The sequence below is a fragment of the Corvus hawaiiensis genome, chromosome 6 (genome assembly GCF_020740725.1).
Source record: "Corvus hawaiiensis isolate bCorHaw1 chromosome 6, bCorHaw1.pri.cur, whole genome shotgun sequence".
NCBI classification, from domain to species: domain Eukaryota; kingdom Metazoa; phylum Chordata; class Aves; order Passeriformes; family Corvidae; genus Corvus; species Corvus hawaiiensis.
In genome coordinates, this window is record NC_063218.1 from 2,662,824 (window position 1) to 2,679,390 (window position 16,567).

The 16,567-nt window shown below is 51.9% G+C and overlaps 1 protein-coding gene across 4 annotated transcripts in view; it reads right to left on the reverse strand.

Annotated features, from left to right (window-relative positions):
* Positions 1-16,488, reverse strand: part of TXNDC16 (thioredoxin domain containing 16) — a 36,949-nt gene extending 20,461 nt beyond the window's left edge. For 3 of the 4 annotated variants that reach the window (XR_007204346.1, XM_048307516.1, XM_048307513.1), the window contains exons 1-14: positions 16,398-16,488; positions 15,900-16,164; positions 10,718-10,921; positions 9,672-9,754; positions 8,856-8,929; positions 8,005-8,079; positions 7,568-7,689; positions 6,980-7,070; positions 4,840-4,996; positions 3,600-3,766; positions 3,219-3,279; positions 1,602-1,740; positions 747-893; positions 223-282 (exon numbers count right to left, since the gene is read on the reverse strand). Coding sequence is in view for 3 of the 4 variants with exons in the window: in XM_048307516.1 (XP_048163473.1) it covers positions 223-282; positions 747-893; positions 1,602-1,740; positions 3,219-3,279; positions 3,600-3,766; positions 4,840-4,996; positions 6,980-7,070; positions 7,568-7,689; positions 8,005-8,079; positions 8,856-8,929; positions 9,672-9,754; positions 10,718-10,886 (1,345 nt within the window). In the remaining variant the exon portion in view is untranslated. Of the gene's footprint in view, positions 1-222; positions 283-746; positions 894-1,601; positions 1,741-3,218; positions 3,280-3,599; positions 3,767-4,839; positions 4,997-6,979; positions 7,071-7,567; positions 7,690-8,004; positions 8,080-8,855; positions 8,930-9,671; positions 9,755-10,717; positions 10,922-11,985; positions 12,115-15,899; positions 16,165-16,397 lie in introns of all 4 variants that reach the window. The other variant, XM_048307514.1, reaches the window with a different exon arrangement.
* Between the last annotated feature and the right edge of the window lie 79 nt (positions 16,489-16,567).

The window sequence follows — 16,567 nt, forward strand, 5'->3', positions numbered from 1 at the left end:
CCTCCTGTCCTGTTGCTTGTTCCCTGGGAGCAGAGACTCTGTGAAGATCTCTAAATAAGACACAAAGGAGTGTTCCTAAACAACCTGGTGTGGATATGACTTCCTTAGGAGTTTGAGGGGGAAAATGAGTGTATTCCAGGGGAGGGAGTGAGGTACCATCCATGTCCTGGCTCCTACTGCCAGTAGGAGCAGGTGAAAGCCCTGAAGCCTGGGGTTCCTTACCCTTCAGGTGAGCGGCCACCTCGGAGTAGGAGCGCAGCACTGCCAGGGACACGGCTTCCCCTGAAACACAGGAGAGGGGAAACACAGCTCTGAGGGACAGCCAGGGGACAGCCAGCCCCACCCTGCTCCCTGACAATGTCACACTATCAATCTCTGCATCCTGAGGTGCTCCAAGCTCTGTAAGATTTGAAATAAGGAAGGAAAATTTAACTTTATGCTTCAGCACACAGCAACCAGGTTGTCTAGACCATCCCATGAGTTCACACTGTATTAATTTCCCCTCTTGTCCCACTTTTTTTCCCTGTAAAATGAAGGTTAAAAATCTCTACATATCAGATCTATACCTGCTATTATCAGTCAATGAGAAGAATTGATTTAACCTGATCGTTATTAGTGTCCACGGGGCAGGATGTGGCATGGATTTATGCTCAAAACTTGCCTCCAGGATCTCTCCAGGATCATGGAAAGCATGGAGAGCATCCCAAGGTTAGAGAAGGGACAGTCAGGCCACGTTTCATACTCACAGCTGGCATAAAACAGCACCACTGTCGGGGCAGCCTCCGAGAGGGAAGAGTGGAAGTTCTCCTCTGTCAGGACAAGGACCTGCTCCAGGGGCAGCTCTCTCTTCTTGTCCCTGGAAACTGCTTCCACCACCTGGTCATCCTGAATATCTGCAAGGGACCCACAGGTGTGCCCAGGGCCTAGGGAACTGCAGCCCCCTGGGCCACCCCAGCACATCCAGAACCTCTCAGCAGAGACATGGGGTGAGTGACTGCCTTGTACGGGGAGAGGAGGCACAGCCACACAGACAAACCCCCCAAAATGCCCTAATCCCACCTCCCACCAGCTCTGCCCCTGGATTAGAACACTACTCTTCAAACTCCTCTAGGATCCTGCCCCCCTTTTTTAAGGAAACACCCCAATTTTGCACAGAGAACAAATGCATTTTCAGTTATGCATCGCAGGGACCAGAGTTTTCTCCCTGAAGGAGGCAAGACTGGATCTGCTCTTACAAAAACGTCTCTCAAACCCTTCCAAAGGGGTGGATGATTCTGAGGCTCTTCAGATGCTTGTAGAGGACAGTGCTGGGCGCACTTTAACCCCCCCACACCTTTGGAGCTGGTGCAACCAAACACATCCCCGTCCCTCACACAGCAACTGTTCCCCTAACAGCTCTGATTTTTCTCCCAGGTGTTTCCCCTAAAAATGAGACCTGTGTGTCATGTTCCAGTGATCTCAGGGAATGAAAGAGCCCCTTTGTGGCCACCATGAGGTGACTGTGATGCTTTGCAAGGGTTCTCCAATGCTTTGCCACGTGTCTGATGCCGATTGCACCTTCTGGCTGACGACAATCAGCTTTTCACTGATTAACTGCACACCTTGATTGTTATTCTCTTTCTCATCCTCATCCTCCTCCTCCTCCTCATCCTCCTGGATTTGTTTGACCTTGCTCTTATCTTCCACCAGGGTTATAACTTCATCGGTGTCTTCCAAGACCAGGTATTGGATTGGCATTCCCTAAGGAAAACAATAAATCAGTGGAGCATCCCCCTCTGCTTATTCTGTCTGCACACCAAACTCAAGGCTGATGGGGCACCGATCTCCCAACTCCTTGTTTTTGGGATATGTCACAGATCCCCAAAGCTGCCAAACAGGGGAATGTTTGGGTTATGTTTCTTTGGGCCAACTTCTCCTGTGTGTGAGTTTTTCTCATTCCAGGCTGATGGAGTGAAAAAACGTGGCTATGAGGGATCCTGTGGTGAAAGTGAACACCAGCCCCATCTCCCAGCAACTTAACACAGATCCAGCACTGCAGGAAAAATCCCAGTGGCCAAGCAGGGAAGGAGAGCAGGGAGGAGGTACAGGGGCCACTTGGATGTCCCCTCATTAGAGGGGTCAGGCTGGGTCCAAGGAGCCCATCACAGCCTGGGAAACCAGCACAAAAAATCCTTTATCTCATGGAGCTCAGCCAGGAGAAATGTTCCCAAGGGCACAGGGACTGCCAACCCATGGAATGAAGAAAAAGCAACATGGATTTCTCAGAAATGAGACTGTCAGCTTAAAACTTTCTCTCCAGTGTTGGCACCAGCTCAGACAAAGGCACTGGAGAGAAAATGGGAAGTTCATCAGGAGCTGAGAGAAATGACAAAGTGCTGGCACCTCCCACGGGCTCCCAGAGCCACCCAACGTGCACATCTCTCAGCAGGCCATGGGAAGCCCTGAGGGGACACTCAGGTCTGATCCTGCACCTCTGCAATCACAAGTGTGACAGTTCAGGTAATCTGGGCCATCTTGTGTTCCCTGGCATCTGCCAGCACCCAATTCCAGCCTGCCTCACAAGCTGGGTCAGGTCCCTCCAGAGTTTAACTCATCCTGATCAACCTCATTTTACTCACACCCTGCCCTTTTCCCAGCTCACTGCCAGAGGCACTGGGTTACATCAGCTCAGCACAGACCTTTGGTTGTTTGCTCTTCCTTTCACACTCAGTCCCTTTCCCATCTTTTGATGCTTTTCCTAATGCCTTTAGAAGTCCAAATCTTTGGGGAATTTGCACTTGGATGTAGTTCACAACCTTGTGTTGCCTTAAGCTGTAGTGGAGATGTCACTCTATGTTTTGAACCCAAAATGAACTCACAGTTTTCTCTTTCCCAGCAGGCACAATGGCTCTGCAGCACCCAAATCATGGAATCATGGAAGGAAAATTAAAGATCATCCCATCCCACCCCCTGCCATGGGCAGGGACACTTTCCACTATCCCAGGTTGCTCCAAGCCCCGTCCAACCTGACCTTGGACACTTCCAGGGATGAGAAATCCACAGATTCTCTGGATAACCTGTCGCACACACATGTGCAACTTGGGAAAAACACTTCCCCTCGAGCTTGAGGGAATGCTGTCACATAACACCAGAGATGAGCAACACCCCACCACCCCTCCAGAGCATCACGGCCAGGCAGGGCAGTAAGAGCTGTCCAATAAAGAAATCCAGCATCCAACCTCATCTGGTGTCTTGAGGGCGATGTTTGAGCGGTGCAGAACGTTCAGATCTACGAGGTCCCTTCCAAAACACAAAGTGAACATTAGATGGTCACATGGAAGGTCACCCCTCCTCTTTCTGCCCTAATTCCACCAGTGCTAAGCTTCCTTTCCAAAATCTCTCTTAGTCTGAATATTTTTCCACCCCTAAGCCAGCAACACTTCCAAACTAATCTGATTCTGGACAAATCCTTAAATGTGACCCCCTGTCACAGGATACAGCCTGGTTTTACTGCCTCCCATCCAACTGTAAGCCCACTGACTGTCATCTGGTGCTGGGGTAAGTGGGCTCAGAAACCCCCCAAAAAGCAAGGAGAACCCCAAAACACCTGAGAGAAATACCTGGATAAAAGGGCAACTCCTGCTTTCCCCAAGAGCTGCCAGGCCACAAACTCTGCTGTCCTCCTGTCAGCCTCGTAGGTCTCTTTCTGGCTCAGGATGAACACCAGGGGCAGCCCGAGCTGCAAGTGAACAGTGGAGACCTTCTCGGGGTCCTCAGCAACCTCTGTCTGGAGAACACCCAGGGTTATGCTGCAGCACAGCTCCACAAGTTGGAGTTACCTCAGCTCTTCCCCAGTCACAGAAATCCTCAGGAGAAAACTTCCAACCCCAATTCTAAAACCTCCACGGAAGCAGAACGCAGACAAACCCAGTTAAACTGTTCCAACATGTCATCACTTTCCCTGGGCTTTATTTCGCGTGGGGTTTTTTGTGGCTTAGCAACTCCAGATGTCAAATCTCCACTCATCTTTATTTACCTGGCATCCATTCCCTGGGGCAGTTTGAAAATCCCAGCCACAACATGCAAGAGCTGGAATCCTTCCCTTCCTGCCTTGGACGTGCTGCTTCATGACAGCACGGAAGAGGTGCTTGATGCAGTGCCTTCCCTCCATTGGCCTCACCCAGGAAAATGGCTGAAAGAGGCACTTCCCAGCTCATCTGCTCATCCTTTTGCATGGGCAGGGATCACCAGTGGGAACAGGAGGCTGCTGAAGTTCTCTGCCCCGTGGAAGGGGGAAATAGGAGGGAACCTCCTGTTCCTTGGGATCACCAAGGCGTGAAGGACTGATATCAAATTCCAGAGGGTGCTGAGCCCCCTGCAGGGAGCCTACAGGAGCAGCTGAGGACTTTAGGGTTGTCTAGTTTGGAGAAAAGGAGGCTGAGGGATGACCTCATTGCTCTCCACAGCTTCCTGAGGGGATGTGGAGAGGGAAACTCTGATACCTCAGCAAATCCAGGGATAGAAGACATAGAAATGGTTCAGAGCTGCATCAGGGGAGGTTTAGACAGAACATCAGGAAGGTTTCTTTACCAAGAGCATGATCAAACACTGGAACAAGCTTCATATCGAGGTGGTCAGTCCTTAAGAGTCATTTGGAAAATGCCCTCGATAATTTATTTAAGTTTTGGCCAGCCCTGAACTGGTGAGGCAGTTGCACCACATGATTCCTGTTCCTTGCCTCGACCCACCCTGGAAGGGGCAGATTCCTACGCTCAGCCTCTCTCTGCTCTCACCTTCCTCCTCCTCACATCTCTCCCCAGCTGCCCTCCCACCCCAGCGGCTCCTCCTTCCCAGTCCTACCACCAAAGGAGCCCCCATGAGCTTGAGGTGCCTGTGGATGTTGAGCAGGGTCAGGGGCTGTCCCAGGGCTGTCCTCCTGCAGGGCTGGGCTGGGTCTGTGGCCAGCTGGCAGTGGCAGAACAAGAGCCAGGCAGACGAGACATCAGGGTCATCATGGCTGTGAGAGAGGAAACAAAACCCACCCTGAGCAGGGTTCAAAGTGCCCTGACAGAAGGACCAGGTTTGCTGACGTGTTTCACAGATGATCCTCAAGTTCAGGGTTTGGCAGGGTTGTGGAAAGGGTGGGAGAGCTGGGGGTGTTCACCTGGAGAAGAGAAGGCTCCAGGGAGAGCTCCGAGCCCCTTGCAGGGCCTAAAGGGGCTCCAGGAGAGCTGGAGAGGGACTGGGGACAAGGCATGGAGGGACAGGACACAGGGAATGGCTTCCCACTGCCAGAGGGCAGGGATGGATGGGAGATTGGGAAGGAATTCTTCCCTGTGAGGGTGCTGAGGCCCTGGCACAGGGTGCCCAGAGAAGCTGTGGCTGCCCCTGGATCCCTGGAAGTGTCCAAAGCCAGGCTGGACAGGGCTTGGAGCAACCTGGGATAGTGGAAGGTGTCCCTGGTTGGTTGTGACACCATCACTGCTGTTGGTCTATGGGTAACTTTGGGAAGTCACTTCCCTTTTCCAATGCCCCCATTCCCTACCCCCTAAAACAGGGATCACCTTCTTTGGACAGGGATTTAAGAGCTCTCCACGGAAGAGCAAAGTGCAGTATTAAGACCTCAAATCCTGCTGGCCCGGTTGGCTGGGAGCTGCTCCTGTTGGAGAAGCTCCCACCATTTCAGCAGCTCGGGAGGCGGCGGCGCTGCTTTGAGGAAAATTGAGCCAATTCCTGTGCAATGACAGCCGTGCCACCTAGTGGGAGCCACAGCACACTTCCCGATATCCTGCAGGGACGGGATGGCACCTCGGGAAGGGCCACCCTGGTGCCTGCCCTGGTGTCACCCGTGACAAAATCCCAGGTAAATCATTATGGAGTTACTAATGTTGGAAAAGCCCTCCAAGATCATCGAGTCCAGCTGTTCCCCCAGCACTGCCAAGGCCATCACTAACCCATGTCTCCAAGTGCCACATCCACATGTTTTTTGATCACTTCCAGGGAGGGAGACTCCACCATTGCCCTGGGCAGGCTGTTCTGACACATGGCAACCCTTTCCATGAAGAAATTTTCCCTAATATCCAATCTAAACCTTTCCTGGCCCAACTTGAGGCCATTCCCTCTCCTCCTGTCCCTGTTCCCTGGCAGCAGAGCCTGACCCCCCCCCAGCTGCCCCCTCCTGTCAGGGACTTGTGCAGAGCCACAAGGTCCCCCCTGAGCCTCCTTTGCTCCAGGCTGAGCCCCTTTCCCAGCTCCCTCAGCCGCTCCTGGGGCTCCAGACCTTTCCCCAGCTCCATTCCCTTCTCTGGAAAATCTCCAGCCCCTCAGTGTCTTGTCATGAGGGGCCAAGAACTGACCCCAGGATTTAAGGTGTGGCCTCAGCAGTCTCCAGCACAGGGGACAGTCACTGCCTGGGCCTGTGGCCACATCATTGCTGGTACAAACCAGGTGCCACCGGATTTCCTGGCCACCTGGGCACACTGCTGGCTGAGGAAGCAACACCTCATGTGATGTTCCCACCTTCCTCCCTCATTTTCCTGCCTGCAGGAGGTCACAGCAGCAGCAAGTCACATGGAAGGATCTGCATTCTAAAGCTCCTCCTGTGTGGGAAGGGGATGACCAGTGAAGCCATGGGATGGGAATTCCCAAATCCATCAGCAGTGCTACAGTTCTTGCCCTTGGACATCACAGCACAAGGTGGGAGCGCTTTAAGATTTAACATCAACTCTCCTGAAAACCCATAGCTGAGGTTTGATCCATCAGCCATGGAAAGGAGACAGAGGGCTCTTCTGTGAAATCCCACCCAATACAGCCACGAACAGCAAGGCTACTCCAAGGCCAGGAACACAACCAGCAGCTTTTGGAAAACAAATCTAACTCTCCACCCTTGACACAACATCCTAACGCCATCCCACAGCTGATTTGGGAATCTGAGACACCAGGAGTGAAGCAAACAGTGCAGGGAAGCAGCTCTCCGTGGTGGGGGTGTGTCTGGACATACCTGGTGGCTTTCAGCAGCGCTGCCTCAGTTGTCAGGACAAACTGGTGGGTGGTCCCATAAACAAACGCTGCCTCCATCACAGCCCTGTGCTCTGGAAAGAGAAAGGCAAGCTGGACTCAGCTCCTCATCTCCTGTTCCATCCTTCCCACGTGTCAATAGGAATTCCCAGGCTTTCACAAACTCTCAGTACAATGTCACTGAGTCTGTCTGAAGACAAACTGAAGGGAAGTGAGCAGCTGGAGCTGGGTCCTGTTCCTGACCCCAGCAAACAGGTGCTGTGTGAGAATCCATTCCACTGCAGAGCCAGAGATCTGCCCAGGGATTTATTTATTTTTTTAAGACAGCAACCACTGGCTTGCTTTCCCTCTCCAAGTCCATCTCTCAAGGCTTATGCTCCCAGCAAAACTTTTCTGGTGCAACTGATCCCTTTGGAAACAAAGCAAGTCATGTGGAAGCATAGATCTTGTGGCTGGGTGGCCCTTTCAGGTTTTCATTTGCAGGATTTTGGGTCAGAAACTCAGCTCCTGGGTATTTTACTAAAAAAAGGCTGGGGGAAGAGAGCAAAGATGGAAAGCTGAGTGTCCATACCTGCTGTCCCAGTAGCTGGTACGTAGGCAAAGACCATGTTGGACTTCCCTTTCAACACATTTTCAACGTTCTCAAGGTCTGCCAGTGTTTCGACATATTTAACTTCATTAAAGAGCAGGGCACTGAGGAGGCAGAAAAAACCCCATTAGCAACTGGTTGAAGAGTCAATTTGCAGCCACACAACCACGATGGGAAAAAGAGGGTAAAATTCCAGCTTCTTGCTGGCAGATTGAAGATTCACAGCCAACTGGACGTGCCTGGGTGTGTGCTGGTGAGTTGTCTCAAGGGAAAAGGTTTAACAGGGTCAAACCACAATGAAGAGAGAAGCAAAGCCAAACCTGCTTGGCTGAGAGCAGCCTCTGGAATACCTGGGGCTGGCAAAAAGTGGGAATAGAAAGGAAAAGGATTTCAGAGAGTGGGATGTGGTCTGGACTTACAACAAAACGTTGGCGACAACAGAGTTCACGTCGAACAGGGCATCGGTGGGGAACTCTCGGATCAGCCGGTTTCCTCTGGGGAGGGAAGAGAGAGTCACCAAAGGAACTGAGAGAGATTCACTGCATGGATCATATCTGGAAAAGGGAGCCAAGGCAGGCACAGAAGGATAGGGAGGACGATGGAGGAACGGCAGAACACTGCTTGAGATGCCTTTGATCCGAGGTGGGAATTGTTCAAGCCCAGGTACCATTGGTTGAGCAGGTTCCTGCTGCACTTGGGGACACGGTGGCCTTGGCAGCGCTGGGGGAATGGTTGGACTTGATGATCTTAAAGATCCTTGGAATGGTTGGACTCGATGATCTTAAAGGTCTTTTCCAACCTTAAATTATTCCATGATTATCAGTACAACAGTCAATGAGAACTGAGCTAACATGTGGAAAAACTTCCAGGTGACAACCCTTGGAGAGACCAGGAGCTGAACCTTCCCACCCAGGCCAGAGCAGTTAACCCCACCAACAGGGAGAGCACCAAAAAGTGTTTCTTTCTAGGACTAGACCCAAAATCTTGTGGTCTGGGGTGGAAGGCAACGGAGACAGGAGAACACTGATGGACAATTTCTCCCGTGGTTTCATTCCACAGCTCATCCCTCTGCTGCTCCAAGGAACGTGGGACAGGATGGGAGGTTTCACACTGAGGACAAAGCATCTCCTTTGCCTGTGTTGGAATTTTGGGGGCACCTTTTGCTAAACTATGCAGGTCCCAGCTGTCCTCATGGATCCTCTCACTCCTCCACAGACATCTCTGACTGTGACAGTGTTTCCTTCAAACAGTGCCCAGAAACACCCCTCACCTGAACAGGAAAGCTTTCCTCAATGCATTTTCTCTTCCACAATATCTTGAGGCATCCTCTTTGGGACAATTCACCTAGAAAGAAAATACATGTAATTATAGATTCAACCCCACAATGACTACACACACCCCCCACAGCTTTCTTCCATTCAGGAGTGTAAATCCAGCTTTTCCAAACCTTCAGGGAGGGAAAATACACCAAAATGGAGACCAGAGATGGAGAGTGGAGTTTGTACTTCAGTTCTCCAGCTCAGCCTGCTGATTTGGCTCAGATGGGATGAAAAGCCCCCATGAGCTGCCCAGCATACTCAAAATGACAGATCAGTGCTTGCTTACTGAGAGTGGCCTGTAGCTGGAGGAAACGAAATAAATCCAAATATAAAGATACAAGCACTTCTTAGAGTCTAACTACACTTGCCTGAATTTGTAACTCCCTCAAGTGAATCTGCATAAAATTTCAGCTAAAAACTCCTTTGTATGAAATATTTATTGCACTGAGCTGAAAAGAAGTGAACCAACCTCATCCATCATGGAACATGGACACTGGAACAGGCTGCCCAGAGAAGTTGTGGATTTTCCATCCCTGAAAGTGTTCCAGGCCAGGTTGGACGGGGCTTGGAGCAACCTGGGCTAGCGGAAGGTGTCCCTGCCCGTGGCAGGGGGGTGGAAAGAGATGAGCTTTAAGGTCCTCTTGAACCAGAACTGCTCTGTGATTGCACGATTCTATGAAAAATCTGTGCTCATCCCCTCCCTGCTCATCTCCTCTCAACTCCTCCTTACTCCAGCCCATCCAGCAGCATCCCTGAGCCCCACTGACCTTCACCACGGAAATGCCGTAGTCCTGGAGGGCCTCAGCTGAGCTCTCAATCTGCTCCAAGAAGGGCTGGGCACCAGGAGAAACTGAAACACACAAAAAAAAAATCCTCTGAAAGTCCTCGGGGTCAGGATCATCCTCCTGCCACACACAGAGAGATGTGGGAGATGTGCCTCAGCCCACACCAATGTCTTTGGGGAACCACACCCAGGGATCACGAAGAACAAAAGCAAGGCCAAGGATCTCCTCCTAATCCATGACAGCCTTTGGTTCTCCCTCATGGAAGGGACCCCCCTTTTTCTAGCAGGTATTATGGAAGAGAAAGCCAGCCCTTTGAGGGGACAATTCCTTAGGAAATTGGATTTCTCCTCCAGAAAATAATCCAGAAAATGAATGAAGATGTTTGGGGGACCATGCCTGAAGACACAGCCAGGAAAGAACCCATCCCAAGGGTCTCTGCCTGCCAGGAGCACTTGGAACTGTGCAAACGCAGCGCTTGACCAGCTCTTCAAAACCCTTTTGGGTTTAAAAATCTCAAGAATTGCCTCTTCATTGAGGAGGGCCACAAGTTGATTAGAGGCATGAAGCAGCTCTGCTAGAGGAAAGGCTGAGAGAATTGGAAAATAGAAGGCTCTGGGGTGAACTAACTGCAGCCTTCCAGTGCCTGAAGGAGCCAACGAGAAAGATGAAGGACTCTTTACAAGGGATGGAGGGACAGGACACAGGGAATGGCTTCCCACTGCCAGAGGGCAGGGATGGATGGGAGATTGGGAAGGAATTCCTAGATGGGAAAGTGGTAAGTGGCTGAGATAGAACTCCCAGAAAAGCTGTGGCTGCCCCTGGATCCCTGGCAGTGTCCAAGGCCAGGCTGGATGGGGTTTGGAGCAACCTGGGATAGGGGAAGGTGTCCCTGCCCATGGCAGGGGTGGAACAGGATGGGCTTTAATGTCCCCTCCAACCCAAACCATTCCATGATTCTGTGATTGTTCCACTCCCACCCAAGCCTTGCTGAGCCCCCAGGCTGATGTAAACTCCCATTAAACACGTACCACTGGGGGTGAAAAAAGCCAGGGATGCTTTCCCAGCTTCCAAGCCACTGAAATAGTGCTGGGGGCTCAGCTCCTGCTGCAGGCCCACGCTCCCACTCCTTAGGATGGAGGAGGCACAGAAGAGCAGGAAAACAAAGGAAGAAACCCATCTGTCCTTTTGGGCTGACATGGCTGTTCCCAGCTACAGGCACAGGAGAGTCACAACTGGGGGAAAAATAATAAAAAAATAAATATATAATACATAAACACAAACAAACACATATAAGAGTGTTTCTCTGTTTTAGTATCCGTTACATGACTACAATTTCCAGCTGTGGAAATTATTATTAATACAACACAAACATCTTGAGGAAATGATGAATTAGTCACTCAATCCACAGGTCACTCAGACAACTGCAAAGAGGACAGCAGAGGCCACTCTCTTCCCTCTGAGTGGCACCTTCGAGTGCACAGACCCTCAGGGCTTTCAGCTTAGGGCTTGCTTTTCTTCCCTCCTTTTTATTTCTTTTGAGTCAAACAAAAATTCCATGCACAGGCAGCGCAGCAGTGACAGCATCATCCACAAACCCCCGCCCAAACTGTCTCGATTCCTGCTAAAAAGCTCCGAGGATGCCAACAGAATTTATGTGGCCCTGAAAGTTGTTTGCAAAGGGATGGGACATGTTGAGGTTGCCAAAAATCAAAGGGCCACTTGAGATTCAAACAGGAGACCTCCTGTTCCGGTGCAAAATAGAAATGTGCATCTTCTGACACTTGTTTCTGGTCAGAGTGAGGAAGAATTTTGCAGGTATATTTATAAAGATTTGGTAGCTGAAGCCCTCAGCATGAGGATGTGGTGCTGGTGCTTCAGGAACACATGTTCCAAATTATTTTTTTTATAGAATAACTGATTTCTCTCTTATATTTATAAGGATTTATGTAACTTAAATGGATGCTATTTTTATATATACTGCTGGGTTCTTCTCTGTGATCAGACGTTCTATACAATTTAACCTTTAAAGGATTAATTTAAAAGTTTAGATTACCTTGGACCTAAAATATGTGTAGCAATAAGTCAGACAAGAATTCTGTAAAATCTCTTCTGCTCCTGGCTACTGATTTTGCCACTTCTCAGTAGCCACCTTGACTTCCCCAGAGAATACATATACTAAGTGTGAATTTTCCTGAACAGATTGATTTTGATGGGAAGTCACTAGGGTGCCTCTAGGACGGAACAAGACGATCTTTAAAGTCCCTCCCAACCCAAACCCATCTGGGATTCCGCTCACTTCACGCCGTGGCAGACGATGTGAGGAGGTTAAAGAGCCCTAAGGATGAGAAGCCACCTTCTTCCCACTCCATTCCTTCCCAGCCTGCTCCTCAGGGATTGGTCTCTGCTGCTGGAGTGTGGCTGCTCCCTGCTCAACAAAGGGACAAAGCTGGAACTGAATCCATGCAGAATTTGCATCATGAGCTGCAGCTGCTTCCCTCAACAAACACCCCTGTGTCCATGGGCTGTCATTCCCTCCAACACCCTGCCAGAGGATGTCAGCTCACCACGGCTGCCCTGGGATCAACCCAAGCTCAAACACTCCAAAAACAAGCAGGGAAAGACCCTCTGCCATGCTCCAGGAGTGAGGAGTTACTGACAGCCAGGCACACTCAGCCTTCACAGGCTCCTTCTCCCAGAGCTGAGGGTTTTGGATCAGGCCTGAAGGCACAACAGAGGTGGAAACACATGAATTTTTTTCTTTTCATCTCAAAATCTCCAGTTGTCTCCTTTCCAGCTTTGGGCCGTGTCAGGCATTTCTGGTCCTGTGCCCTCCCATCTGTTCCCCTGGCTTACAGAGGGGACAGGGATCAGGCTGGGGGTGGGGGGGGATGTTTATTAAATGACAGACTTGGCTACAGCAGGATGGAAAAATAAACACAATCCTGGCATGTGGGAACGAGCCCAGGCCAAATGGGAGAGCTTACTGTCAAGGAAGGAAGAGGAGCAGCCTCCAAGGACTCATGGATGTCACAGGATTATACCTGGAGGAGAGGGTCAGCAGTTTAAAACATAACTCCAGCCGCCAAGGAGAGCTCAGAGCCCCTTGCAGGGCCTAAAGGGGCTCCAGGAGAGCTGGAGAGGGACTGGGGACAAAGGATGGAGGGACAGGACACAGGGAATGGCTTCCCACTGCCAGAGGGCAGGGATGGATGGGAGATTGGGAACTGGGAATTCCTGACTGTGAGGGTGGGGAGGCCCTGGCACAGGGTGCCCAGAGAAGCTGTGGCTGCCCCTGGATCCCTGGCAGTGCCCAAGGCCAGGTTGGACATTGGGGCTTGGAGCAGCCTGGGACAGTGGAAGGTGTCCCTGCCCATGGCAGGGGTGGAATGAGATGGGATTTAAGGTCCCTTCCAACCCAAACCGTTCTGGGATCCTGTGAAAAACGTGTGCTCACCCTCTCCCTACTCATGTCCTCTCACCTCCTCATCACTCCACCCTCCCAGCAGCTTCCCTCTGTTCCTCATCAATCCAGACCTGAATATTCAGCTTTTAGGCCATTTCCTCTGTCACCTCTTCCCCATCAATGGAAAATTAACACCCTAGGGCTGGAAACAGCCACAACCCTGTGCCACTGACACCTGCAGGATTGCCAGAGATGTGTGAAAATACCATGGATGTGTGAACCAGCTCTGTGTCACTGCTGGGAAATCTTAAGCCCATGGACAAGGGACAGCCTAGCACAGCACTGACGGATGCCAGGCCTGGCTCATGTTTCCACTGTCATAATTCCAAGACAGAGCCAGGCAAGGTGGTTAAGGTCACTGTAGGTGACCTGAAGTGAAACCAAATCCACCAGAGACACCCAGCACAAACTCTTGTCGGGGTATAAATTGCTTGTGCCACATCAGTTTTGCTTGGGAACCCCACAGTGGAATCCAGGGGCTGGGATCACCTCTGATCCCAGCTGCTTTCCCTGACACTTTTCCTCACACAGATCCCAGCTGCCAAGATTTATCACTGAGGAAGCTGAGCTTCCTCAAAGGAGGATATCGTGGGGTGGGATTTAAGAGTCACAAGACAAGGATGAACTGCTGTCCTAGTGGAATTATGGACTGCACAGCCAGCTTGTACCATCTCCATCATCCACGGGCTTCCCTGAACTCAGGAGAAACACCATCAGCCCGGATTTTAATGCCAGTGATATAAAATCTACACTTTACATCTTGTCCAAATATCCTCACAGAATCCCTGAATGATTTGGGTTGGATGGGACCTTAAAACTGATCTGGTTCCACCCCTGCCATGGGCAGGGACACCTTCCACTGTCCCAGGCTGCTCCAAGCCCCAATGTCCAACCTGGCCTTGGACACTGCCAGGGATCCAGCGGCAGCCACAGCTTCTCTGGGAATCCTGTGCCAGGGCCTCCCCAGAAATACACTGCACTGCTGCTCCGAGTTCATTTGATCCCATTCCATCATCTCCCAGCCCTCAGCTGGTAAGTTTCAACTCCTAAACCCCGAGTATTTAGGATGTTCCTAAATGGAGTCACTTCAAGCTCTCCTGTGCTGACAGACCCAGATAGGTCTCTCTTTGCAGCAGGACACTCATCCCACACCCAGCTGGCACAGATTTTTGGCAGGATTCTCGCCTGCCTTCCACGCCCTTCTGGCAGCACTTAATCAGTGAGCTGCTCTCCCAAATTTCCTGGCGGGAAGGACATGAACCAGACCCCAAATCCATTGGAGCTGACTCAATCCCTTAGCTACAGCAGGGTGGACAGGCTGAAGCTCTCTCTCCAATTCAAATGGATGTCCCAGCACAAATATCCCTCCTGCTGCTGCTCCAAAACACAAGGCAGAGCAGAACACTGATGCTCTCCCTGCGTTTTTGTCTGTGCAAACAAGTTTCCTTTAGGTGATCCAGAAAAATGACAGAATTTCTCAGGTTGGAAAAGACCTCTAAGATCATTGAGTCCAAGCATTCCCCAAGGGGAAATGGCTTCCCACTGCCAGAGGGCAGGGATGGATGGGATATTGGGATTGAATTCCTGGCTATGAGAGTGGGGAGGCCCTGGCACAGGTTGCCCAGAGAAGCTGTGGCTGCCCCTGGATCCCTGAAGTGTCCAAGGCCAGGCTGGACGGGGCTTGGAGCAGCCTGGGACAGTGGAAGGTGTCCCTGCCCATGGCAGGAGGTGGAACCAGATCAGTTTTAAGGTTCCTTCCAACCCAACCCACGATTCCTTCCCTGGAATTGTATTACTTTTCCTACTTTTCACTACACACTTCCCTTCCCTGCTCCAGACTTTTCCTACACAGCCGACAAATTAATTATCACAAACCCATGATAATTGTCACAGGTTCATTAGCACTACCCAATTTGCTGGCACAGAGCTCAACCCAACTCCTTTCAAATTTTCCAAAGGTAAGTTCCTGGACACAAGTGATTTGAGTAGGGTGGAAAAGCTGCAATTCCCCAGCGTTTGGAGCTGGAATAACAGTGAGATGCTTCTCCAGAACTTTGGAATGAGCCTGCAATTATGGGACTGAAGTAACTACCAGCTCCTTCCACCCACTCCATCTCCCTACTGCCTACAGGAGCAGCTGTGGGAGCACCTTGAAGCACAGGGATCCTTCTCTGGGAGACATCCAAGTGCATCCTAGCCTGCTGCCCAGTGTGCTTTGCCTGGATTTTTGCAGTGATGCTCCCACGCTGCCCCTTATCCTGCCACTTCTAGAAGAGCTTCACTTTCATTTTCACTTCCAGGTCCAACTTCCCAGCAGTTGGGTCTCACTTGCTATCCAAGGCTGCAGGAGGGACATGCTGCAGCCTTTCCCTCTGCCCACACTCAGGAGAGGAGGGCTTTGATTCCCATGGACAGCACACAGCCTGCAGCATGGAACCATGGAATCTTATAGGTTGGAAAAAACCTCTACGACCAACGATTCCAACCATTCCCCCAGCACTGCCAAGCCCATCACTAACCCACGTCCCCACGTGCCCGTGGTTCGTGAACACTTCCAAGGATGGTGAATCCACCACTTCCCTGACAGCATCACCACCTGCTGAATTCCACCACTCCCCCGGTGGAAGCAGCATCACCCACTGCTGCTGTCCCGCTGCCCCGTTCCGTCTGTCCTTGGGGACCCCGAAATCCCTGGAAAACAGCCGGCATTGGACGCAAGCTCCGGTCGGCTTAGGGCTGTCACTTACCCGGTGTTCCGAGCGTTAATGCCGATGTCCTCATCCCTCCTCCGCGGTGCTAGGCCAGCATCCCGCCCCGGGCTGTCGCTCTGGCCGGTGGCTTGGCTGCACGGCTGGAACACCCGGGATGCCCAAACCAGCGCTGGTGGGTCTGTGCCAGCCCGGCGATGGGACCCCTGAGCCGAGCGAGGCCTCTCGGTATCCTCCAGCCGGAGCCGAAACCTCTTCGCAGCGCGGGTCCCTGAGGTGTCCCTGAAAACACGGGGATGGCCGCCTGCATGGAACAGACGGTCTGTGAGCGGCACCCGGGCATCCCCACACCGCCACGGACCCAACCTGCAGCGGGCATGGTCCCGCACCCCGACTCTGCCTGCGGCGGTGCCCAGATCCCCGCGGCTCCTCCGGGGGGCCCCTCAGCGCTCCCCTCATCCCTTCGCCCCTCCCTCATCCTTCTCATCTCCTTCTCATCTCCTTCTCCTCTCTCATCCCTCTCCGTCCCCCTCTCACCCCTCGCCGCCTCTCAGGGAAGGAGGAAGTGATGGAGAGCGGGCGGCGTCGCCAACCCAAGAAGCAAAGCGGCGGCGCGGCGGGGGCGTCGCGCGGGTGATTGACAGGCGGCGCCGGCCAGTGGGAGCGGCGGATGGGCGCGGCGGGGGGCGGGGCCGGCGGGCGGCCAA